Source organism: Thamnophis elegans, chromosome 3 (assembly GCF_009769535.1).
Source record: "Thamnophis elegans isolate rThaEle1 chromosome 3, rThaEle1.pri, whole genome shotgun sequence".
NCBI lineage: Eukaryota > Metazoa > Chordata > Lepidosauria > Squamata > Colubridae > Thamnophis > Thamnophis elegans.
Window position 1 is genome coordinate 19,201,593 of NC_045543.1, and position 26,212 is coordinate 19,227,804.

At 40.0% G+C, this 26,212-nt stretch overlaps 1 protein-coding gene and 1 long non-coding RNA gene across 3 annotated transcripts in view; one reads left to right on the forward strand and one right to left on the reverse strand.

The window, feature by feature from the left end:
• The window catches only part of FERMT1 (fermitin family member 1), a 46,883-nt gene that overhangs the window by 14,328 nt on the left and 6,343 nt on the right, over positions 1–26,212 (reverse strand). The window contains exons 3-12 of one of the 2 annotated variants that reach the window (XM_032213385.1): positions 25,785–26,018; positions 17,361–17,507; positions 14,204–14,417; positions 13,095–13,197; positions 11,049–11,156; positions 6,520–6,651; positions 5,031–5,080; positions 3,399–3,523; positions 2,045–2,151; positions 210–431 (exon numbers count right to left, since the gene is read on the reverse strand). In XM_032213385.1, the coding sequence (XP_032069276.1) occupies positions 210–431; positions 2,045–2,151; positions 3,399–3,523; positions 5,031–5,080; positions 6,520–6,651; positions 11,049–11,156; positions 13,095–13,197; positions 14,204–14,417; positions 17,361–17,507; positions 25,785–26,018 (1,442 nt within the window). The other variant, XM_032213386.1, reaches the window with a different exon arrangement.
• LOC116505901 lies at positions 11,152–25,788 on the forward strand. Its single transcript, XR_004254984.1, has 3 exons — positions 11,152–11,323; positions 25,044–25,192; positions 25,629–25,788. It is a non-coding gene; the product is annotated as an uncharacterized LOC116505901 (long non-coding RNA).

The window sequence follows — 26,212 nt, forward strand, 5'->3', positions numbered from 1 at the left end:
ATTCAGGTCCAATATTCTATTTATAGGTTTGTGCTGTCTCTTCAGATTTTACTTGTACATTTGCTGTAAGAAAGATACTCCTTGAAATTCATTTTTTGACCTATTAAACAAGACTCGTCTACCAATTAGACCTGAATCAGTTTGAGTAGATCCCCTGCAATTGGCCCAAGATGCAGCTGTTCCTGTATTTTCCTTGCCACCCCATTTACCTGCTTAGATTTATATTTCTTAGCATATCGTGGTGAGATGAAGCATTCCGGTTTCACGTCCATGCTTTCTACATCCAAAGCTTCTTGGATTGCAGCTGTTCTGCTTTTCATTTTCAGGAGCGAGAGGATGTTACGCACCTCGGATTGGTAAGAACTGTCTGCCATTGTTTTTCCTTTGGAAGCCAATGAACAAGCAGCCATCCATCTGGCATACTGCTCTTCCTGCAATGAACAGTCCATGGAGAGATATTAAAAAAAATATATCTGGCACCGATTTTTACTCACATTGTTTAGCTGCAATCATTTGAAATGCTTTGTTTAACTTCTCCAACATTGGTAACTTTAAGACTTGTAGACTTCAACTCCCAGAATTCTGTTGCCAAGGTTGGAGATCCCTGCCATAGACAACAACACTTCATCAGTCTAATTTGTTTATTCAACTTCTATCCTATCTCTTCTTCAGAAATTCTAAAGGGGAAGCTTTCAAGGACCCAGGTTCTGTTTTCAGCCGTGACGGCCTTCTGCCGCCCTCTGCACCCTCCCCCTCACCAAGCTCCGTTTTCAATGGCAGAGGGTGGTAGAAGGCTGTCATGGCTGAAAACAGAGCCTGGGAGAGACATACGCATTTTTGCTGGAAGAGGCACCGTGGGTTGGTCCTTTGCTGTTTCTAGGGCAGCCCCGCGGGCCAGATCTAAGCACCCCGCGGGCTGGATCCAGATCCCGGGCCTTTAGTTTGACATCTCTGATGTAGAAAGAGGGAACAAATAAAATGTATTATAACTGCTGCCCCGAAGATTAGAAGCTGTTCTTTATTATCTTTTTCTTTTCTTTATATCTCAAATGTATATGCCCCCCCATCTGACCTAGAGGCCACTCTAGGCAGCTTACAGCCAATAAAAAGCAACAAGATGGCACATTAAAACAACAAATATTACCACTAAAATTGACTTAAAAATTAAGAAAGATGGCAAGGAAGGAAGACCTCCAGTATGACATGCGACCATCAGGGCTACAGGTCAATTGTCAGAGCCAGGTCTTCAGGGCCCTTGAGAAGGCCAAAAGAGTGGGCCTGGATCTCACTTCACCTTTTCTCACCAGAAGAGTGGGTTCAGATCTCATCTCACCTTTTAAATGTATTTTTCCACTATTTACCATTTTTCTTTATTATCTTTATATTATCTAAATAAAATATGTTTATAGAAAATATTGAATCCTTTTTTCTCTCTTCCTCGCTGACGTATCAGAACTCTTAGATCTCCTTTGTCCCTTAATTTCCCTCCGCCCCACCAGTCCATCTTGGGAGAGCCTGAGGAAATCCCAGGGCCACAGAAAATATAGCCCAAACAAGGCAATGGCAAACCTACACTGTTGGCTGAGAAAGCTTTATTGCTCTGTTTGTGGAATTGCCAGATATTAATGACTTTAGGGAGGGAAGCTGAGTTTCACAAGAGTTCTTCAGCCAGGAAGGTCAGATGAGGCAAAGGACAAATACCGACAAATTTACAGAATAATTTGGCAAAGTAGCTCTTGACGCAGACTTTTAAACAAAGATCCCCTGTCACGAATGGAGGTGAGTAGCGGGATATACATGCAAGGCAACCTGGGGTTTGGTTCATTGCTTTTAAAAAACAAAAACAAAAAACAAGCCTTGTTTTATTTCCATGCACAAATAGCTGGGAATATTTATTACTGTGTGGGTTTGCAATGCACTGAAATGCCAGCCAAGCACCTGGACCTTAATGAGGTTTCCAAAGGGGCAATGCAATGCACAAAAAGCACATTAATACCCCTCCTCTGTGCACACAATAGGTTCATTCAGTTGTTTTGTTACTCACATCATTACACCTCAAAAGTATTTCATTCATTCCATCGGCAACTGGGATGAGTAATTTAATCCCATATTTTTTCCCTGACACACTTACATCTGGGACAATTTCACATCCTGAACAACAAAACAGAATTTATATGTAAAGTTACACTTCATCTTCATTTAAAAACAATACACGAGAAAGACAGGGAGAACGAACAGCATATAAAAAAGGTAATAAGGACAATTTAAAAAAGGTAAATGATTAATTATTACTTACTACTAAGGCAGAGGTTCCCAATCCCCCCAGTCTAGTAGCGATCCATGCCCCGTTGGGAACTGGGGCACGCAAGGAGCACGTGAAGCTCCATATGTGCATGCAAACCCCCCCCTTCACCCCGCCGCAGCTGCTTTATGGACACGGCAAGATTGGGAACCGCTCCAGTTATGAGGATAGATGTAACCTTGTATTTTTATTCTAGGGTTGCACTCAGCCTTAGCTGATACTGTTTACTTTCAAGGGAAACCATGATGTTTATTGATCATCCTCTGATCAACAATACATCTTCTGTGTTTAACATGAGGACTGGTGCTATGAGGGCCTTTCCCCAGAAAAATATAAGTAGCATTGAACCATGTGATAAGCAGATGATCAATATGGTATTTGCAATATACACAGAACATTTGTACCAGTGGGGTTTTATTGCATCCCACTGATCACTAATGCTGGCATAATTTGGGAACTCAGGGCAGTGAAAGCCTGGCACAATTTCTATGAAGCTAAGTAATAAGAGCTGCGGTGGCGCAGTGGTTAGAGTGCAATACTGCAGGCTACTTCTGTTGATTGCCGGCTGCCTGCAATTTGGCAGTTCGATTCTGACCGGCTCAAGGTTGACTCAGCCTTCCATCCTTCTGCGATTGGTAAAATGAGGAGCCAGATTGTTGGGGGCAATAGGCTGACTCTGTAAAACTGTTTAGAGTGCTGTAAAATGGCATATACATCTAAATGCTATTGCTAATACAATTTCTGTGGTCAGAAGTGTAATTACAGAGGTATGTGGCCTTCATGTGTTCCTCATCTTCACTCATGGCAGTGGTATCTACACTTCGGCACATGTTATGTGGGCAACAATGCCATAATGTTTAATATCCTTTGGACATCTGTCAGTAAATGAGACCAAAACACTCCCAGCTGTACAAAAACAGGATATGGTAAATACTGTCTAAAGACAGAGTAATCTGTGTTTATGCATATGTACAGACGTTCATATCCATGTGTACTCAGACATATAAACAAAGAACAAAAATGCTTAGTGTGCTAGGAGATCTCTGTAGATACAACCACACTTCGTAAGATGCTGTATGAAAATATCAGCTTCTACCTCTTAGGTTAAACTTCTCGATAGGTTCTCCATGTTCAGCTTCTTTGCTTTTAAAGTAAGACATGGATGTGTCTTTAAAGACAAACCAATATTGCTTGAAGGCTTTCAGGACCAGCTTTTTGGATCTGCAAATGAAGAATTGCTTCATCAAGTCTCTGTTCTAATGAGGAAAACCGATCAATCCTTTTGGCTAAGTTTTATTTCCCATCCATATATATATAAAACAGATGTGTTTGTGTTCCAGCATAACTCTGGAATGCCTCAAGCAATTTCAATCAAACTTGGTACACATATGACTTACCCTCTGGAGAAAAATACTGTGGGGGTAAGATGCCCCAACACCCCTTGGTGTGTGTGTTCTGTTAAGATACAGCCAGTTGTGCCTTAAAATGACTTCTACTGTACTGCTGTAAAATGGCTTCTACTGTGCAGCACAGTGGAGTTGCCATGATAACGGCTTCACAGTACTCCACAAGGGGGCTCCCTCTGGTAAGGGGGAAAATCCAACATTAGAAATTATATTTCGTCTGGACATTTCCCCCTCTATAAATAAATACCTGGGCAACGCCAGATTATTGACTAATATATTATGAAAGTCTATGTGGTTGTCTCATTAAGAAGTATGTGTTTCTCTGTTTTAGCTGCTTTATCAGAGAGGATCACATCACAGGGGGCTGATAGAAACTACAGTGATGACACCCCCCTCCCCAAAAGACAACACATGCAAACCCTGGCCTTTGAGTTTACTTCTCAGTGCAGGTAAAAGTATAGAAATTGTGGAGCTGGTATAAATAGTCCTCGACTTACAACCACAATTGAGTCCAAAATTGTTATCACTAAGTGAAACATCTGTTGTGAATTTTGCCCCATTTTACGACCTTTCTTGCCACAGTTGTTAAGTGAATCTCTGTTAAATTAGTAACACGGTTGTTAAGTGAATCTGGCTTTCCCATTGACTTTGCTTGTCAGAGGGCTGCAAAAGATGATCACATGATCCTGGATACATGTGAGACAGTTCTCAAGCATCTGAATTTTGATCACATGACCATGGCGATACTATAACAGTTGTATGTGTGAAAAAGCGGTCATAAGTCACTTTTTTCAGTGCCGTTGTAACTTTGAACAGTCACTAAGTGAACTATTGTAGGTCAAGAACTACCTGTATTGTAATATCGTGATGCACATTTTATCACCTGCCCCCTCTTCTATTTCCACAAAACACTGAATTGTAAAATATCTTGGTTATTCATTTTACGTCTTCAACAGTACAAAAACATACAAAGACTGTTTTCCTGAAAGATTTCAAATAAGTCATTCATTTCTTTATGAAAACACAAATGTGATCGTTTTTCATGCAGTAGTATTTTAATGGATTTAATCATTGAGTTTCATTGTGATGATATTATTTTAATTTTGTGAACCACCCTGCGAGTGGTTCTTATATGAAGGATGGCTTATAGACATATTAAATCAATTTCCAATTCAACTGAAACGATCCTGATACGATACCATATTGAATTTTGAGATTTGGGGTATTGATTGCTTTCAAAATTCAGTGTATCAAAACACAATGAAATATGCTAGACAACATTGATCAATATATGGGTAGTTACCATCGCTCCTTTTCCTTACCTAAATAGTTTGAGGTTATCAGCAAGCTTTGGAATGTCTGTGATATCCTCCTATGGAGAACCAAAAATTATGCTAGTAACAAGGCATAGCTAGATACTTCCAAATGCATGTCAATGATTGGTCCACATTATGGGTGCATAGTTGGTGTGTGTTACGGTTGCTAATTTGCTATTTGCTTCCCCCACACTTAAAGTCCAAGTCAGCAACACATTGCAGATAAATGTAAAAGTTTATATCCAAAACAAACCCAAAAATTTGGGAGATAGGAAAAAGCCAAAAGCTATGTTCCCCTGAAATGATACAATATTGAAAAAAAGTTTGTATCTCTTAAAATCAGAAAATAGGCACAAACTACCCTGTACTAAAAATACCTGATAAGCAGAATTAGAGAAGAGTGATAATATCATAATTAGGTCCCCTCCTCTTGGGTTAAAGAGATATTGTACAGGTAGTCCTCGACTTACGACCACAATCGAGCCCAAAATTTCTGTTTTTAAGTGAGACATTTGTTAAATGAGTTGTGCCCCATTTCACCACCTTCCTTGCCACAGTTGTTAAGTGAATCACTGCAGTTGATAAGTTAGTAACCCAGTTGTTAAGTGAATCTGGCTTCCCCACTGACTTTGCTTATGAAAAGATCGCAAAAGATTTATCACATGACCTTGGAACACAGCAACGGTCATAACTATGTACCAGTTGCCAAGCATCTGAATTTTGATCACATGATCACGGGGATGCTGCAAAGGTTGTAACTGTGAAAAACGGTCATAAGTCACATTTTTCAGTGTCTTGTTAACTTTGAATGGTCACTAAATGAACTGTTGAGGACCACCTGTACATATATCCAGATAATGGTGAACCCATATTCTTTTTAACTCAATCAGGCATTGATAGTGGATATTGCAATTCATCAACTTCCAGAGGGCCTATCAGGGGAAACAGTGGGGAAACAATGGGAAATATGCTCATTGATAAAGTGAACCCAGCCTAATTTCCTACACCCCAAATCAGGGGTGGGCTGCTGGGGGTTCGGGGGAACCTCTAGTTAAGATTCTGTGCAGTTCAGAGAACTCCCAAATCCCACTCCTGGCTGCCCCCCCCCTTCATGCCCCTCTCCTCCAGCAGTTCCCACGCGGCCCGTTTTGGATGCCAGTAAGTGCAGGGTGCGCAGGGAGGTTCGGGTAGGGCAAAAATGGCCCTATTGAAAGTTTGGGAAGGCTGGAAATGGGCTCATTTCTGGCCTCCAGAGTGCCTCCGGAGCCTGGGGAGGCCGTTTTCACCCTCCCAGGGGCTCGAGGAACGCTTCCAGAGCTCGGAGAGGGCAAAAACACCTCCACTGCTGCGGTGCAGGAAGCCGACTAGGCCACGCCCACCATGGCTATGCCAACCCAGCAACCAGGCAGAGAACCCCTTGCTAAAATTTTTGAAGCCCACCCCTGCCGCCTGAATGTTACCTTGACTCCGTGCCCAAAGGAAGGGAATGGCATACCAATAGGCTCTCTGATCTTCCGCCTTCTAGGGTTATTTCCAGATTGGAAAGCGCTGCTTCCACTTCGTCGGTTTCACTCTCAACTGCAAAGTCTTTGGATCCAGATGATAAGGTCATCTTGCTGATATGGTACTGCAGTCAAGGGAAAAGATACCCGGATGGTATCTGGTAAGCTTGTTGATTTCATACAGAGGAAACAAACTGAGAAGTTAATAGTAAAATCTTTACAATGAAATCTGTTTAGCCTTTCCATTCGATTAGTATATTCTGATTCATCACATGTATAAAAGGCAATGGAAGTAATTATGTTTTCATCAAATTGATCCTTCTTCTTTTTTTTTTTTACAGTATTAGGTATTTACAGCATCTCAGTAATAGACTGTGAATCCTAATTTTACTCCAGGCTGCTGAATGACGTGTCTATCAAAATCAAATCATTCCTGACTGATTATACTCTCGGAAAGCTAAAAGCTAATCATACAAAAAGTTAAAACCGACCAAATAAGATAGCAATAGCACTTACCGCTTCACAGTGCTTTACAGTCCTCTCTAAATGGTTTACCCAGTCAGCCTATTGTGCTCAACAATGTGGGTCCTCACTTTACCAACCTCAGAAGGACGGAAGGCGGAGTCAACCTTGAGCTGGTGGGAATCAAACTGCTGGCAGTTGACAGTCAACAGAATTAGCCTGCAGTACTGCATTCTAACCATTGCGCCACCACCGCTCTAATGGCTTTGTTTTAATCCAGACTGCATTTTCTATATAGTATATGGTAGCTGCTAAGAGAAGCAGACAAAATCATCCTTACGAAAGCAGCTCTTTCAGCTTCCCCAAAAAGATGTTTTAGTTAAGGTTTGCTAAGGAAGACTTCTTGCACTGATTCTTCTAGTACTTTTACTAAGCACTGTGTTTCCCATGCATAAAAGAGAAAGGGGCAATCCATAGGTGGTATTCCGCAGGTTCTGACCAGTTCTGGAGAACCAGTAGCGGAAATTTTGAATAGTTCGGAGAACCGGTAAATACCACCTCTGAGTAGCCGCGCCCCATCTATTCTCTGCCTCCCAAGCCCCAGCTGATCAGGAGGGAATGGGGATTTTGCAGTATCCTTCCGCTGCCACGCCCACCAAGCCCCACCCACAGAAACGGTAGTAAAAAGTTTTGAATCCCACCACTGGGGCAATCCATCTGAAACAGAAACAATCTATATTATATGGCCTCTTTTTGTCTTTTAAGAATCTGTGTCCAGAGGTGGCTTTCTGCCAGTTCGCCCCAGATCAGGCGAACCTGTAGTGGCGGTGGTGTGAGGCTCTGCCCACCCGCCTGGACGCTTCTGAGCACGCGCGCATATGTGCACGAGCAAACCAGTAGTAAAATAAATTGAAATCCCCCATTGCTGTGGACCCTATATCCCACTTATAGGTCTGGAGAACCCCGAGATTTTGCAGCCAAATGTTTGTATTATTTTTCCAGGGTTCTCATTCTAGTTTTGAGTTTCCTTAATTTCATCCATTCTTTCACCTTCACTTTTTCTTCCTCCTCTCTCCCCCCACCTTCACTTCTACAGCTGTTTATTCCTGCAAAGGACGGACAGACAGAACAGGAACAGGTTTATCTGAAGGAAGTTTATCGCTTTCTCATTGACTACAAGAGGAAGTGTTAAATTCTGGGTGAAGAATGAAGGTGAGGCAGCGGTGAAATCCTCCAAAGTGTGCTACCAATTTGGTGAGTCTGCTACCGAGTGCGCACTTTGCACACACGTGTGCCTGAGGCGCGCCTGCTCAGCGCTAAAAAAGGAACATTTTGAAGCCTTCCGAGTCTGCAAAGGCAAGTAGAACAGCCGGGGCGGGGGGGGGGGGGATCCACTGTGACACGTGATTTAGATTAGCTAGAAAGCAGGAAATCCGACGATTCTAGCTAATATAAATTGCATGTCACAGCTGATCGTCAGAAATACCAGTAGCATTATTTTTACTACTGGTTCGGGTGAATCGGTCCGAACTGGTAGCATTTCACCCCTGAGGTGAGACCAGAGTAACTTCTAATAGCTCTTTATTCAATACTTCCTGTCAGGCAACTTAAAAACTCCCTGGATGACCTGGATCCTTTTATAGGAACTAATCTGGCAACAGCCAATCAGGAGAGAGTATTTTCCTGCTCCAGCAGATAACCAGGATAAACTATTCAATTACACTTATCTACAATACATAGCAGGAAGATAGATCTTTAAAGGAAAAAAATGTCCTTTCCAACTTACTGGTAATACCTTTTCCAGCTAAGAATTTGTCATTTTTTCCGAAGGTTGTATCAGGGTGCTATTTTACCAAAAAATCATCAACCAATTTCTTTACTGAATAGTAATTCTAACTTATTTATTATGGCATCATTGAACTAGTAAAGTTGCAGGACTTTAGACATGAAAATCAATGTGGTTTTCTGTCTCAAAATCAGCTAAGGGAGAGAAACAGTTATAATATACTAGACAGATGAAAAACAAGCCGTGTTGATATTTTTTGATGCAGAGGAAAGCATTTGCTAATTTGAATTAGATTATTATGTTTAAAATTTTGGAAGAATGGATTTTGGAAATAACTTTATTCAACAGGTTATATATATACTATCTTAATATCACAAGCAGCACAAATTACAGTCAATGGTGAATTAACGTAAACCTATGAGATACAAAAAAGAACAAGACAATGTGGCTCATTTTCATCACTGGAATGTGATATAAGACAGGATGAGAGAATAATTGGGGTGAGAGTATTAAAAAGATATAAATTAAGGTCATTTGCAAACAATTTGGTTTTAATAGATGAAAATCCCTTGGGAAGATTAGATATATTAATGGAAAAGCTGAAGGAATTTTCTATTGATGGGAAAATTGAAATTATCATTGGAAGCATTTTGATGATAAAAATTAATAATCTAGAATGATTCTTTTATTTCATACTAGTTTTGACAATTGATGCACCTTTTACAGAAGGATAAATAGGTTTATTTAGATTTGTATGGCAAGGCAAGAAATCAAAGGCTAAATACAATTTTTTTCAGGATGCAAAAGTCAGAGAGCTAGGAGTTTAAATTGTATTTTGCAGTTTGTTGTTTGGTTTGCATGAAAGAATGAGTTCTTCTGAGAAATAAAAGAAAGAATTGGAAGAGCATAGCCAGAAGTTTAGTTGGCAAGGGTTTTTAATGGTATGATAAAGTTCATATGGATGTTAACAATCATCGTATGAGAAGTGCCAAATTGAGAGTATGAAGTAGCCCAGGAATTACTGAAAGATAATCTTTTTTGTCATTGGCACAGGAAGCATTCTATAGATGAGAAACAGCATAGAGCAAAACGATTAATATATCAAAACTTAGCAATATAAGAGGATGGAAAAATTAAAGCGGTCAACAGAACAATCATCTTCAGTAGATTTAAAAACCATATTTTTGATAGTTTTTATATGCATAATTAAAAGACAGGTTTAATATGGATAAAGAGACAATGGAATTGAAAAATACAAAATAGGGACTTATTTTTGCTGAAAGAAGAAATTAAATAATATTCTATGAGTTTGAAGAGTAAGAAAGACATGGGTTAAGTGAGAGTTTGAAGGAACTTGTATAAAATCTAAGAGGAAGGAAGAACAATATGTTTGTAATTATCTGTTGAAAATTTCAGAAGTCGTATTTCTTAACTTTAACTTTTCTCTTTTCTGTTTTTTTTGTACTTTGTTATTTCCTTCTTTTGATTTGTATTTAATTCCACGAAAAAAGTCTTAATAAATAGAAATTGAGAAAAGAGATCAGAGATAAAAGAGCAAGGAAGTAATATTTCAAAGAGTAAACAAGGTCATTCTACTCCATAAATATGTGAGTTTTAGCAATTCATCCGAATAATTCCTTCCCTATAGAAGTTTGCCTTGCATACTCAATGAAAATGAAGTTTGTGCCGGTACCTTTAGGGGATAAGCCCATAAACTCTTTTGGAGTATAAAATCCCATTCAATTCCTTGTAGCTGTTGTCCAATTAGACATACAGAGAATTGGAGTCATTTAATTATTGTTTGGGTTTATATTTGAAGAACTAATTGCTGAACCAATAACAACTAAACTGGTTAATAAATGCACAAAAGGGCCTTCTGTCCGTTTGTTTAACATCCAATCTGAGGAAGGACTCTTATCAAACTCAAAACTCAACATCTAACACTTTGGGGATTAATGATATTTTCTCATCGTTTGGAAATGGGATTGTATCATGATCAATCTATGTTTTGTATTTGGGAGGCAACACAATTCAATATTTGCTCTAGAACACTTGAAGAATTAGCCGCCTCATCAAATACCCTCTGTTAATCATTGACATATGTGTAAACACAATATGAAATAGCAAACTAGTTTATCACTTTTGAAGAAAGGTGGGGGAAAGGCCTCACTTGGAACAACCAATCCAAGTCCCGCTCCCTGGGTCTTTGTGTTCTGGCAGGAGTCTGCTTCAAACAGAAAAAAAACTGGTTTTGTAACAAGATCAAGTACATGCCTGCAATGCAGCAAAAATGAAGGTTTCTTCTTCGGTGCAGTCTATTTCTTCCAGCAGAATAGCCCAGCGGGCTTGCTCATATAGCTGGTGGATCCGTATTGCATCATACTGCCAAGAGAAGAAATATCAGGTTGCATTAGAAATAAGCAGACTTTGCCATGGGTCCAAGAGTTAAGCAGACTAACTACCTCCAGATATACAGTACAGTCCTTTGGAACATTTTGTACTCTGTTACAGCAAAGAAGGACACACCACTGGAAGACCTGAAGGATGAGGTTAGGAACAGGTCATCCCGGAGAAAATGTGTGTGGTTGCAAACTTGATGGCATTCAGTCGTGATGATGAAGAGGGGGCAACTTTAGTTAACTAGAGAGCTGCGCCACATTTTACACTGTATGTCAATAGCTGCACTACAAAAATGAGTGGTGCCAGGATCAGATTTTGGGGGAAGGTTTAATGGCTTTATAAGGAGAAATAGATATGCACTATTTTAGACAGCTGTAGGAGGGATTATATTGATATGTTCAAGGGTAGAACTAGATGCTATCCATATTAATGCCCAAGAAAAAGGGGAAATGATAATGTTGAAAAATAAAAAGTCTACCGGTATAGATCGAGTACTGAAGAAGTGTTAAAATCTACATATAGTTTGCTCAGGGAGTAGTTATGTAATTTGCTTAATGTCTGAAGAAAGTAGCAATGGCAGATGATTAGAAGAATGCCATTATTATACAAATAAAAAAGTAACAAGAATTAAGGTTAAAAACTGAAAGGGAATTCACTGTATTTTTATGCAGGGTATTTTGACCAGAGCTTTTCATCTAAGCAAAACATATGCTAAGATATATGCATGAATTTGGGCATGTTTTGCATAGATAAAGAATTGAAGGTTGGCTGTTAAATTTGGTAAGAGTTTGATGTATGCAATGGAAGTGAAATACATATGAGAGTAAATGCTTTCAAGATTGTCTAATATTGAGCAAGAAATTAAACAAGAATATATATGGCCACTTTTTTGTGTAATGGACTTTTATGACTAAGTATATAATGGATATTTGTAATGACATTAAGAGACATTTTGCTTGCTTGGGGACATTAATACAGTAAGCTGTTGGGATAAATAAATCCTTATTAAAAAAAATGAAAATGGGTGTAAGAACATGCTTCTACCCACTTAAATGGAATATGGAAATGAGTGGTGGTCTGTCTGGAGAAACAAAAGCACGTTGAATACAGTAGGAATGGAGTATTTCAGGAATATTTAGTAGTACAAGAAACGATAGAATGAAGAATGAATGGGGGATGCGTAAATGTAGGCTGAATACAAAAACTGACAGTATGACAGTACAGTATAAAACAAATAAGTTCAGATGGTTTTGTTAAGCAGAGACAATGAATTAGCTCAAAAGGAAGTATATAGAAGAGCTGGCTGGAGAATTGGGGGGGGGGGGTTTGAAGTCCACAAGTCTTAAAGTTGCCAAGTTTGAAGACCTCTGATATAGAAGAAGAATGAACTGGTTGAGGGGAAGAGAAAGACAAAGTTGCTTGATAACATTGATAAGATTACGTAACAAAAGGCAATTTTTGAAGCGATAAGTGCACAAGGATAAAACAAGGAAAATTTGCAAGACAGGGAGAAATGAAAAAGTCTAGTGAAGTGTGATGGTGCAAAACTAGAGTGTATCACTACTTCTTACTCTTTATCTGCACTCTGCATAATATTGCTTACCTTAAAAGGGAATAGAGAGATGCATGTACAGTGTGTTTCAAAAGCAGTATGTTTTATCATTATTTTTAAATATTGTGACCCACCTCAAGCCAGCTTGGAGTTGCTCAATCCCAAAATCAAATAGATAAGTCAAACGAAAAAGAATATTCAACAAAAACTATTGTGCTATTTTGCTTATATTAAAAGAAAACTGATATAATTACTACTGTACTCTGATTGATAAGCTATGGTTTAACAACATTCAGTTGTGAATACAAAATGAAATCCCTACATTTGCTTTTTAATTGTCATGTTGGGAATCTTAAAGAGCTTCTTACTTTTGCATTCAAATCAAAGAAATCATAGTATTTAAAACGGAGTAGAAGTTGATCGTCCTCCTGGATATCTTGTTCCATGAGTGATCGAGATGAATCTAACCATCTGAAATGAAAAGAACACCAAGCACTGAGAATAAATGCCACAGAGTTGTAACAAAGCACAAGATATTAGAAGTGTGTGTGTGTATGTGTGTGTGTGTGTATGTGTATGTGTGAGAGAGAGTAATGTAGAGTTTAGTAAGTATAGTCATAGTAAGGAAACTTGAAATGTATTTCTACACACCGTAACGCCTATTATTATCATTGTTTATTACTAGCTGTTGCCCATGACAGTGTTAGTCTCAACAAACTCCCTTTTTATGACCCTATAGTCCTGTGATGGCAAACCTATGGCACGTGTACCACAGGTGACACTCAGTGCCCTTTCTGTGGGCATGTGAGCTGTCACCCCAGTTCAATTTTACTGCACAAGTGCGCGCACCTCCCACCGACTAGCTGGTCTTCAGGTCTCTGCTGCACATGGGAGGAGGTGGGGTATGCATGGGGGGGGCACATGCATATGCATGGGAGTAGCGCATGCAGGGGGTGTGCACACATTGAATTTTGGGGGTTTGGGCGTGCACATGCGCACTTGATCTGGAAAAGGTTAGCCATCACTGCTATAGTCCCTTAAATGTTAGCCTTAATAACACATTTAGCAAAAGTAAAGATAGCTGTATAGTTTTTCAATTTTAGCAAATGAACATATTTAGAAATTATAAATTCTATGTATATAAGAGGAAAATATGTGTTCTTTGAAAAAATATATTTGAGAAGAGAGAATACAGTTATGAACAATCAAAAGTGCAAAGAGGAATTTGAGCCTTGTTTTATTCCTAACAGTATATGTCAAGGTGTTACTTTTCGTTCAACCCAAATCAGGTTCTTGTTTGTATGAAAATTCTAAATTATGTTACTTGGGAAGGATCTTTTTTGGCTTAGGTTTCGGATAAAAGTGCCAGCTATCCTAATTAACTCTTTGTGTATGGATACACAGCACGCACAGTCAACATTGCCCTTGGATTGTCAAAATGGTCTAATACTAATATTCGAAGAGAAAGGTTCCTCACCCAGCATTCAGTTTGGCTTTGTCGACCAATGTTCGAGGCTGATACATCTTGGCAAGTGTCTCTGGTGCACAGTTAGGATGGCTAAAAGCGAGGGTGCTCCAGCTCTGTTGTGCCAATGGGCTGTCACTGAACCACGCAACAGTGGAAGGGACAGGGGAGCCAGTAATGGGATCATAAGTCGGGGTCATTGTCTTGCTATATAAGCCAGGACTGGCTGAAATATTGAGAACAGAAAATAAAACCATCAGTTTATAAAAGTGGTTCCCAAACTTTTTCAGTCCGCCGCCCCCTTGGTGCTACAAACTGATCCTCAGTGCCCCCCATCCAGTGGTGGAATTCAATTTTTTTTACTACTGGTTCTGTGGGCGTGGCTTGGTGGGCGTGGCTGGGGGGTCATGTGACTGGGTGGTTTGTAACAGGAAAATTTAAAACTATAACAATTAATTGCACATTTATTCAAAATCCAATTTAAAAACCTTTTTAGTTAATGTTAATTCAACAAAATTGCTGAACATGATCCAGTGATACTAGGTTTTCAAAGTCTTAGTAACTAGTAACTTAGTAAACTCAGTAAAATTTAGTAACTACTTCACTGTTCGGTAAATTCTTAATGTGATGGATGGGCTTGATGATGTGATACCAGTTTCCCAATGTCTGGTTTTAAGTCACTTAGCAGATTGCAATATTTCCCAACCTTGGCAACTTGAAGATGTCTGGACTTCAACTCCCAGAATTCCCCAGCCAGGGAATACTCGCTGGGGAATTCTGGGAGTTGAAGTCCAGACATCTTCAAGTTGCCAAGGTTGAGAGACACTGCTCTAAAAGCATCAGGACTGTTTTCCTCTCCTATTACGGTATCAGAGGAGCGTTTTCGGTGGCATTAACTCCTGGCTCTAGTTTCCAGTAATTTTGGGTGATGGTTTGTCTTAAAAGACACTTAAAAAGAGTAGCCAGTTTCCTACCAGTTTGCCCCTGGAGTTCATGCAAAACTTGCTTCATCGCCGCCCACATCAAAATTCCCTTTGGCCATTGCCCTGCTGCCCCCTTCCCATCCAAGGAACACCCCCCCCTTTTTTGTGTCGCTGCAGGATTTTAGTTGCCACACGCACATATGTGGATCCCCGGTCCTGGGATTGTCCTTCGCACACCCACAGAAAAGAGGACTCCCTGCCTGTGGAATGCGATACTGCCGCCCTTGGTGCACAGCGCACGGATTGGCGGAGCGTGCACCAACTGACTGGCTACCCTGAGCAATGCATGGTATGCATAGGCCAGAAGCAACCATTCGACGGGATGGGGAGGGGGGAGGACGGGAGTGGCCCATGTTTGTGGCGGGCTCAGGAAGCATGCATGTTCTGAGCTGTGGCACTCGGTCTGGAGAGGGGGGGAGGAAAAAAGCTTGAGCGGCATGTGCCTAGCCGCCACGTGGGAGTGGCTCTGTGTCTTCCGATTTAGTTGTTTCGATTCCCTTCCCTCCTTTGCTCGGTTGTTTTTCCTCTCTCCCTCCCTCTCTCTTTTGCTGGGTGGTGGTTGAGGCCGCTGGTAGTTAGGATTGATTCTGCTGTTGCTTAAGTTGCCGCGGTGGACAGCAGTAGCAGCAGCGAGAAGCAGCAGTGGTAGTATCGAGTAGATCAGTGGTTCCCAAACTTGGCAACTTTAAGACTTGTGGACTTCAACTCCCAGAATTCTCCAGCCAGCAGAGCTGGCTTTAGAATTTTGGGAATTGAAGTCCACAAGTCTTAAAGTTGCCAAGTTTGGGAACCACTGGAGTAGATCAAAGAAGAAGGGGCATTTATGGCAGGCTGGCCAACTGAAGCTGTAGGTTCAGCGCAGCTCCTTCTCTGCCGCCTGCCAACCCCCTTGCCTCTTAGTACCCCCCTGCTACCCCCCTTGCCTCTTAGCGCCCCAAAGTGGGTGGTACTGCCCCCCCCTAAGTCATCCCACCGCCCCCCAGGGGGCAGTACCACCCACTTTGGGAACCACTGGTTTATAACATCACTGAATGCCAAAGGAGATGATTTTCCAATATAAACTTTCTTTTTCTAAAATAAACCTTTCTTTTCTAAAACAAACCTTTATTTCTTTGGGAAAAACTCTTTGGGACTCTATTTAATAGTTTTGCAGGCAGCTTTCAATAGAAAACTAAATTCCAGCAATCTAGATAATTGTGCTTGTTCAAAAAAAAAATAGTTAAATGTACTTTTAGTTTTCAGATGCATTTTGGTTTGGAATACTATGCCATTGTTATAATTCAAAGTATTTCTTTCTTTAATATCCTAGTACTATAAAAACATAACTGCATTTTTCCTAATATGTAAGTATCACTAACCATAATTGGTTAGATGGTACTGTGCCAGACTTGAATTGCATGGCGCTCAGGTTCTTTCAAGTCTTTCTTTAGGAAAAAAAAAAGGGAGAATGCTTCCAAATGGGCACACAGAGAGAATAATGATTAAATCTCACAAAGCAGAACAGAGCTGTCCAACCATGTCAACTTTAAGACTTCTGGACGTCAACTCCCAGAATTCCCCAGCCAGTCACGTCAGCCAGTTGAAGTCCACAAATCTTAAAGTTGTCAAGGTTGGACACTCCTAATGCAGAATAAGTCATGGAGTTTAAGTATACATACCAATGAGCTCCATCCAAATACCCAGAGAGCCATTAGATGGAAGCAAAGACTTCCTGCCAGCTAGTGACCTTCTGGATTTTTGCAGGTCACATAAGGTGTGCCTGCCAGCAATGCAGAAAGAAAATTACATTTACAGCAGGAGTTGGTGTGGTTTTAACTGGTATTTCCCTCGAACACCAAGTCTTTTTCAAAAGCTGTAACTGATGAAGAACTGTTTCACTTTCCTTGTCTACAAAAGGTATCCTTGCATGTCATTGTCAAAACTTAATTCTTATTCCTAAAAATGTGTAATTGAATTGAATACTTCTTCTTTCCTGATGGCAGGATTTCCAATCCAGAGGCCCCCAATAATCCTTATCATTTTGAGTCAGCATAGCCAATGTTAAAAACCAGCTTATAGAGTAACAAGCTCGAAGGTTTCTTTAACCTATTAATTACATGGCCTTTTGTTCTTACTTTTCAAACTTCAATGTCTAGAGAAGGCAGCCAATAAATAAGTAGAATCAGTATTGTGTAATGCACTGTTACCTGGCAATCCAAAACTCACTGGAGAATTGTGCAGGTTTAAAATATCTTCTATGACAGGTTCTTTGTCCTTCTCTTTGTCTTTTCTCTTTTTCTTTTTTATCTCATTGGTTGGCCTCAGCAGAGACAGTTCTTCTGATCGTCTAATACCTGCAACACAATTGAAAATATCAACAGGCTGGAAAGACCAGTGGGTTCTATCATCCAAGAGACTCCATCGATTTGACACCATGTTCTTTTGCCCTCCTGGACAGGTTACAAGATGAGCCATGTTTTGGGCCCATACCATGGTTATTGGTCTCTCTGAAAAAATGAGTTTCTCCTGCTTTGAAAGTGAAGGTGATGTGTCTCCTCCAGAGGCCATCTTTGGAGCCAATGGCTTTTGATGACTACCATCAGTCTCCAACCTTCTCTTTTTGGGGAAATTTGTTGAAAATGGAGTTGATCTACAACTGAGGAGAACCCTATGTCAGGTTTCCGAAAGATGCCCTAATTAACTCATGAGCCTTCACCCCTTTCCTCACCATAGCAACAATGCAAATGCTTTGTGAGTTGACACCCTAAAGGAAACATATTATGAAAGCCAATTTCAGTTGGGTTTCAGATCACGATTTAGTACGAGGCAGACTTAGTCAACTGTGTCAGGATGGCGATGGTGCATCCATCCTAGTGCTTCTTGTTCTGTCAATGGCTTTCAGTACAGTTGCCCGTGGCATCCTTGCGAGTCGGCACCAAGAGTTGTGGATTGGGAAAACCTTCTTTCTCCAGGGCCTATTGATGTAAGTTGGATGGGGGGTTTGCTTCTGGGTGCAATTCAAGGTGCTGATTACCCATAAAGCCCTTCATGATATAGGCCTGGTTACTTGAGGGATCTCATATCCTTCATGACATCTGCCCATCTAATTCTATCTTGGAGAATTAGCCCACTCTGACTTCCTTTGATTAAACAATGTCATCTCTTAGGAACCCAGAAGTGTCCCTTCTCTATAGCAGTGCCTGCCCTCTGAACAAGGTTGTCCCTGAGATCTGGTTGCTTCCCCTCTATGCTGTTGTTTAGAAGAACTGTGAAGACTGGCCTCTTTGCTCAGGCTTTTGCAGAGGGAGATTGAGACTGCTCTTTTAATTTTGTGAGCCACCCAGAGTCCTTAAGTGGCACAATAATATTAATAATAATATTGCAGCTTCCTGCAATAACACCAGCGGAATGGCAAAAAACTGCGCTACTCCGAACATCGCATATTCTAAGACGATACTTGGTTGATAACCTAGGACACTGGCAGCAACCTGTATCAACCATTAGCACCAGTCAATGGTATTGGTGATGCATTTTAAATGTCTAGTTAACTGAGTTTCATGTTTAATGAATAAAAGAGATAATAATAATGCTGGGAAAGATTGAGGGCAAAAGAAGAAGGAGATGACAAGAATGAGGTGACTGGATGGAGTCACCAAAGCTGTAGGCGTGAGCTTAAATGGACTCCAGAGGATGATAGAGGACAGGAAGGCCTGGAGGAACGTTCTCCATGGGGTTGCGATGGGTCGGACATGACTTCGCAACTAACAGCAAAAATAATAAACTGAAACTACGTGATTATGGATGAAACATGTGACAGTGATACCCATTGTCATTGGGGCATTTGGTACCATGTCCAAGAAGTTTACAAAATACATCAAGAAATTGTAGCTTCCTGCAATAATACTAGCGAAACTGCAAAAAACTTGCTACTTGAACAATGTACGTTTTAAGAAGATACTTGGTTGATACCTAGGAGGCTGGCATTATCCCGTATCAACCATCAGTGCCAGTCAATGATATTTGTGATACATTTTTACATATTCAGTTGACTGAGTTTCATGTTTAATGAATAAAAGTTATAATAATAATACCACCACCACCAACATTGGCACTGACAAAATCATCATCAATCAATGGCAAAAATTAGATTTACTTGGAACCATTTACATTCTGCAATATTAATATTAATAAATCTGCCTCTCTCAGGCCCTTGAAAAGGACTTGCTAGATGGGCAAAAATGCCAAACCAGTCTAAACATGTGGCTGCTTGACCAACCATAATAATTATTTCGCAAAACAGTGCTAGGCAAACATCCTTCACCACCATAGAAATTTCGGTACTTTTGAAATCAGCTGTGGAGTTAATTTTTAATAAATGGAACCGAGAAGAATATTACTTCCATTGAAGTATTTTGTTTCAAAAAATCGGCTAAGACAAGAAGCAGAGAAACAGGATTATGGAGTAGGAAAATAAAACATTAGTGGTTACTGGAAGTGCATCTGCTTTTGCTTTATTCTGTGAAAACATTTAAACACCACTTTCCAGCTAGAAAGTAGGCAATGAATAAAAGAAGAAAACTTCTGTCCTACAATCTATCAATGTAAGAAGACTTTACAGCAAGAGAGGGGGAAAGAGCAGGGAGGGAAAAGCAAGATAACCAGGAACCAATTCTTAAAGTTAATCAGCTTATCTAGTGATAAGTTACAATGGAAGCAAGCTGCTCTAATTCAAACACCAGGTTTGACGAGAATCAAACAAATAGTCTAGAGGTGACCTTCCTTGAAAGAGTTCTATTGAAGTTAGAAATGGCTGGTCTTGGACTCCCGGAAACCTGTCCTTCTTTCACTCTTTAACTGCAGTCATTGTTTAGAGGAAAAGCATATTCCACACCTATCAAACAGAGTAGTTCTCTGCTGCTTCTGCTTTCAAGGCATTTGCTTCCAAGGGCTTCTGAGAGGAAAACGGGTTCCATCTAGCTAGCCCAACAGATAAAAGCAGCAGAAAGAAGATGTGAGATGATCAAATCTTAATCACCACCACACAGCACTCTCAGTACATTAGTGACCTAAAACTGACCTGAAACTCTTATTTAGATAAGATAGAAGCACTAGCTGATGACCCTGGATGATTTCAATAAGCTAAGAGGAATTGGTCACACTTGGATGGAAAACTGGAGAAACAGCAGGCTGTTTTATAAAAAAAACATCATAAAAAAGGTAGGGATCAATCACTTGTATGATTATGGAAAAAAAGTGCCCACAAACGCCAAATTTGCACTCAACTCAAAAGATATTTTACTTTTACAATACTTTAGTAAATAGCCACTAATTAAACATACTTTGCCAACAGCTCCAGGATAATCTACAAGTAAGTAGTAGATAAAAGAGACGCTTGCCTCTACAACCTTCACTTAAACCATCTAAGATTGACAGAAGTAGCATTATAGAGTTTAGAGCAGGGGTAGTCAACCTTTTTATACCTACCGCCCACTTTTGTATCTCTGTTAGTAGTAAAATTTTCTAACCGCCCACCGGTTCCACAGTAATGGTGATTTATAAAGTAGGGAAGTAACTTTACTTTATAAAATTTATAAAGCAGAGTTACAGCAAACCCCTACCGCCCACCATGAAAGCTGGAACGCCCACTAGTGGGTGGTAGGGACCAGGTTGACTACCACTGGTTTAGAGATTGACTGTCTCAAGATCCAGGAACTTGAAGGCCAATCTATCTGGAAGGTGTACCAAGTTGGGGAGAACTATTTTAGGGTAAAAATGGTCATGATATGAAGCTCTAGTTCATCATATTTCTTTTCCACTGTAATATGAGCTCAGATTCCTCCAGACTTAAAATAGCAAAAGGGCATAGCAGACTTTTGGGGAGTTGAGAGAGGTTTTAAATGGGAAGGCAACTGCAGCTGCTTTTTTCATGTTAACTATACCAGTGTTTTTCAACCACTGTGCCGCGGCACACTAGTGTGCCGTGACATAGTGTAAGGTGTGCCGTGGGAAAAACACTTTATATATAGTCAATATAGGCACAGAGTTAAATTTTTTTAACATTTTCTAATGGTGGTGTGCCTCGTGATTTTTTTCATGAAAAAAGGTTGAAAAACACTGAACTATACCATTTATGCTTTAAGAAAGTTTAATGGTTGTCATCTGACTTATAGGTAGTAAGCGATTATGAGATCTCTTGAGAGCTGGCAAGGTGGAACTTCATTGTAAAAACCTATTATGCAGTGTATCTTCTCAATCTAACCAGTCAAACATCTACTCAGTTATCCACCTGCCTCTCTGGTGTGGCTGGGAACTTCCAGATCTGTTGCCTCATAATTCCTATTCTTTCTGTCTAGAAAAAAAAGGCAATTCTGTTTTGCTAAATCTCCATCAAACAATGTGCTTGGCTTATGAAAAAGCCAGAAGAATTCATTCAATCATGTCTCCTACAGTGTGCTTGTGAAAATTCAGCAATATTCCATTCTTCTAGTCAATTCACAAAGAAACATCATCAAAATTATTCCTCCCTGTTCTATACAGATCCCTAACTTTACCTACCTCACCATTTTCATCTAAGAGTGATAGCTGAATGACTCTTAGCAGACCATCTCCTGTTAAGGAATAATACAATTCACGCAGGTGTTATTTGCAGTTATAAAAGCATGTGTGAAGAAAAAACATGATATATCTATGAGTCTGCTTGATTTTCTCTGAGTTAACAAATGAATCAGTGACTAGTACCTGTGCTATGAGAGACTTCTAGTGCATTTATTTTCTACAATATTTTATCTTGTCACTACAGTCATATACCCATAATATCTACTCATCTACATAAAACCTACAACCCTTTTCTGCAGGCTGATACAAGTCTTATTTGTGGTGAGAAATATTTTAGAGATAAATTCCTGGTTGAGCAATACCTGAGGCTTTAATCATTGTAATTGTGGTGTGTTTACAGAAATGTGCTAGGAATTTATATTGCGAATTGCACAGCTGTTAACATGGCTTGAGGTGATACATTCCATCTGCAGAAAATGTAGCATATCACTGGGGAGGTGAACAATAATAAACCAAAGTTATGCTTGTGCACAACTTCATAGCTTTAAAACAGCAATACTCAACAAACTATTGAGTTCAAGGACCTCCAAACCTGGAAATCAGTATGAAAGTAGTGCGATAAGTCCACTGCATTTATTTTAGAACTATCCTGCTCTTTAGCTGTAAATAAAAATAGATCTATGCATAGAACCATAACTTATTTTTATCTGTTTTATTTATCAAGATGAACCAACAGAGGTCATGACTTTAAAAAATTCACCTAATATCAAATACACAAGGAAGATTGTAGAATTTTGTTTTGCTGGAGATGTTTGATGCTGATGGTCTATCCGGTATATTGCAATTGCGGATTTTACTTATTTATTACATTTGTATGCTGCCTTTCTCATCAAGGGGTGACTCTAGGAGGCTTACAACTGGGCGAAAACAAAATGAAATATTAAAATATCAAAACAATAAATATTAACACAAATATGATTAAAGATGGGAAGGAAGTGTGGAGATGGAGTCTTGTCTCAGTTCAGGATTCCTTGCTTGGCTAGGTTTAGACTAGATCAGAGTTCTCAGGGTCAGTATTGGCCCTTAAAGGTCCATTGTTGCTCTTGCTGCTATTGTTGTTGTTTTTATTATTATTATTATTAGTTTAAGTAGCATTTTAATTCATTTTTAAGGTGTCTTGGGGGGATTGGTGAATAATCTGAAACTTCATGATGGGGTTGATGAGGTGAAGAGTTTGGGGATCCCTAACTAGATGATCTATAACAGGGGTGTAAAATTCGCGGCCCATGAGCCGATTGTGTCACATGCTGGCCCCGCCCACCCCATTTTAGCGAAAGGGAAAAAAGCAGCGATATGTCAAGTAATGGCGTGATGCCACGAGTTTGACACCACTGATCTATAATATACTTTCTGTCCCTTTCATTCTAAGTTTAGAATGACACTTGAGAGCACAAACAAACAAAATAAATGCTGTTGTTACATTACAGGAACCGAAGACTACAAACAGACTATCTGATGTCCCATTAGAAATCAGCAGCCTGACCTTGTGAAATTATCTATCTTCAGGAGTTTTAAACACATTTTGGGGTTTTTTAAGGTTTCCGCCAAACATGGACAGGGAGTTGTGGCTGTTTTGATGCTTTGCCATTGAATAATACCATGTGATTTGGGGAACTTTGAAGCACGCAGTATAAAGCCTCAGGTAATCTAGATGTCTAGATAGATGTTTTCCTGATCAAAGATCTTGTATTACTTCCCCTCCTGAATGATGATTCCTCTAACCGATAAAATTCTCATACATAGTAGGAATGGCTCTTTGCACTGCAAGTCCTATCCTGCCTCCCCTTCATCCTGAGTTATGTGTAGACACATCTTGTTCTGCTTTTTTAAAAACATGTAATTGATGTTCCTCTTGAGTGGGTGAAAATAATAAGCAGTAATGGGCAGCTCTGCAGAAATTCCTCAGAATAAAGTGAGTGATTTGCTTTGGGTAAAATCAGCTCCAAATACTTTTTTTCATTGGTCATTACACTTGTAGGAACAAACTTAATTGGGCATTGGTCTTATTGAGCCAAGGTCCCATTTTCTTTATATTTAAGAGAATGCAGAATTCAATGGTATTTCTCTCAAATCTGCTGAACTGAAACCTTTTTTTTTAAAAAAAAATCACAATAAAACAATTACAATAATTCCCCAGGCTGTCAATGAACCTGAAGGACTGAGCTAAACTGCCTTTAAAATCCAAACTACTGCCTTGCACAGCCTACACTGTGCTCTCGTTTTCCCTTTACTTTCAATAGATTTTAGAATTATAAATCAAACTATGCAAACTTTAGAATCTTGAACTGGTAATACACAGCCAATTGTACTTTCCTCAATGTGGTTAACTTTCAGGTGTGAGGATCTGGTTATACCGTCTTAGAATTCCAGGAGAGAATTCCATAGATAAAAGGCTTAAAAGAAGCAGAGAGACTGTGTCCAAATGCTCATGGTATGGAAATGCCCTAGCCACCAACTACTATAATTTGCATGGCAAGGTACCGTACTTGCAGTGAAATGTTAAAAATTAAAGAGCCCTCTTCTCTTTTGCATCCAGCCACTCAGTGTGGGAAGATGCCAGTGTTGAAGCAAAATTCAATCACAGCTCGTTTGGCTTATATAGGTAGGAGTAGATGGGAACCTTGATCTTCACATCAAGCAGGCAATAACTTATATTTTGGACCTGCTACAAAAACGAAGTAATGGAAAAAGAAATGTTCCAAATAAGTGACTCAGTGTTGTATGAGAAAACGTAGATTGCGATTATTGAACAAAATCTATTCTCTCATAAACTAGAAGGCTGATGTTCCAAAGAGAGAGAAGTGCTATGTCTTCATATCTCATCGGGGCTGCTATTCTGTAGGCCAGTGTTTTTCAACCACTGTGCCGCGGCACACTAGTGTGCCGTGACATAGTGTAAGGTGTGCCGTGGGAAAATTACTTTATATATAGTCAATATAGGCACAGAGTTAATTTTTTTTAACATTTTCTAATGGTGGTGTGCCTCATGATTTTTTTCATGAAAAAAGTGTGCCTTTGCACAAAAAAGGTTGAAAAACACTGCTGTAGGCTACCTCTGAAAGGGGTGTGATTGATAAGCTTGGAATGGATGAACATGATGGATGGTGTTAGCCATCACTCTGAATATGAAGAAATTAATTTTCGATTAACTTAAAGAATTCCCCCCCCCCAGTGTCTTCAAATCAGTGTCGACTCCTGGCAATTACCTGGACAAGTTTCTGAAGTTTTTTTTGGCAAGGTTATTCAGAAATGGTTTGCCATTGTCTCCTTCTTAGGACTGAGAGAGAGATTGGCCCCGTGGCACGACATAACTGCGAAAGTCAAAAATGTGCCGACAACACCGCGGCGCTAAAACAGCGAAAGTCAAAAGCAAGCGACAACAGCTCGCCGACAACGCGCCGACAGAAGTGCGATTTAACTTAAGGTAAGGTTTAGGGTTAGGTTTAGGGTTAGGTTTAGGGTTAGGTTTAGGTTTAGGGTTATTTTTAGGGTTATGTTACAGCGCGCTTCTGTCAGCGCGCTTCTGTCGGCGCGCTTCTGTTGTCGCGCTGTTGTCGCGCAGTTTTGACGGCGCGGTTTTGTCACCGCGCTTTAGTCGACCGCGGTTTTGTGGTGGAACCGATTGGCCCAAGGTCATCCAGCTAGCTTCATGCCCAAGGTGGAAGTAGAATTTACAGTCTCCCAGTTTCTAGCCTTGTGCCTTAACCATTACAACATCCCTCTTAACCATTACAACAAACTGGCTTTCATACTTAGGGAAGTACTAGGGAATAATTATGAAAGTAACAAAGAAACCGACTATCCTTATTACTAATATTCTTATTTGTTCATTGAAAAATTCACCTGTATTAAATGGACAGCGTTCATCAAATCACCCTGTTATGCATGTTACTGTTGGAAACAGTGCTCCACGAGAATTCAGACATAAAGTGGAAGTTTCCCAAGACAGACATGTGGACATCCCTTACAACATCTGCTGGAAGCACATCAGGGCAGAACATGTGAACGCCACTTACCAAGGCTCTTGCAGATGTCCCCAACAACCCTGAATACCACAGAAGAGAAGCTAACATTCAGTCTCACAATCTTCATGCTTGGTAAACAAAGGCGCAGATTTTTGTGCTGAGGGGTGAAGAAGAGTATGGCATCAGCTTGCACTCCATATTTATCTAGAGTCCAATGAGTTTTCAGGAGCCAGCATTTCTTCTGTTCCCACCAAAGGGCATAGTCGGACCAATCTTGGGATATCCCTAAAAAGAAAAAAGAAAACAATGTAAAGCAGGAACTTTGAAAAGGATACCACAAATGCCACCAAGCTGAGGACGTGGTTCAGAGGTGGGTTCCTACCAGTTCGCATCTATTCAGTAGAACCGGTTTGTCAAATCTACCAAACCGGTTAGAAGATGTTCCACCAGTGGACCCGGAAAGCAGGCCACACCTTCAG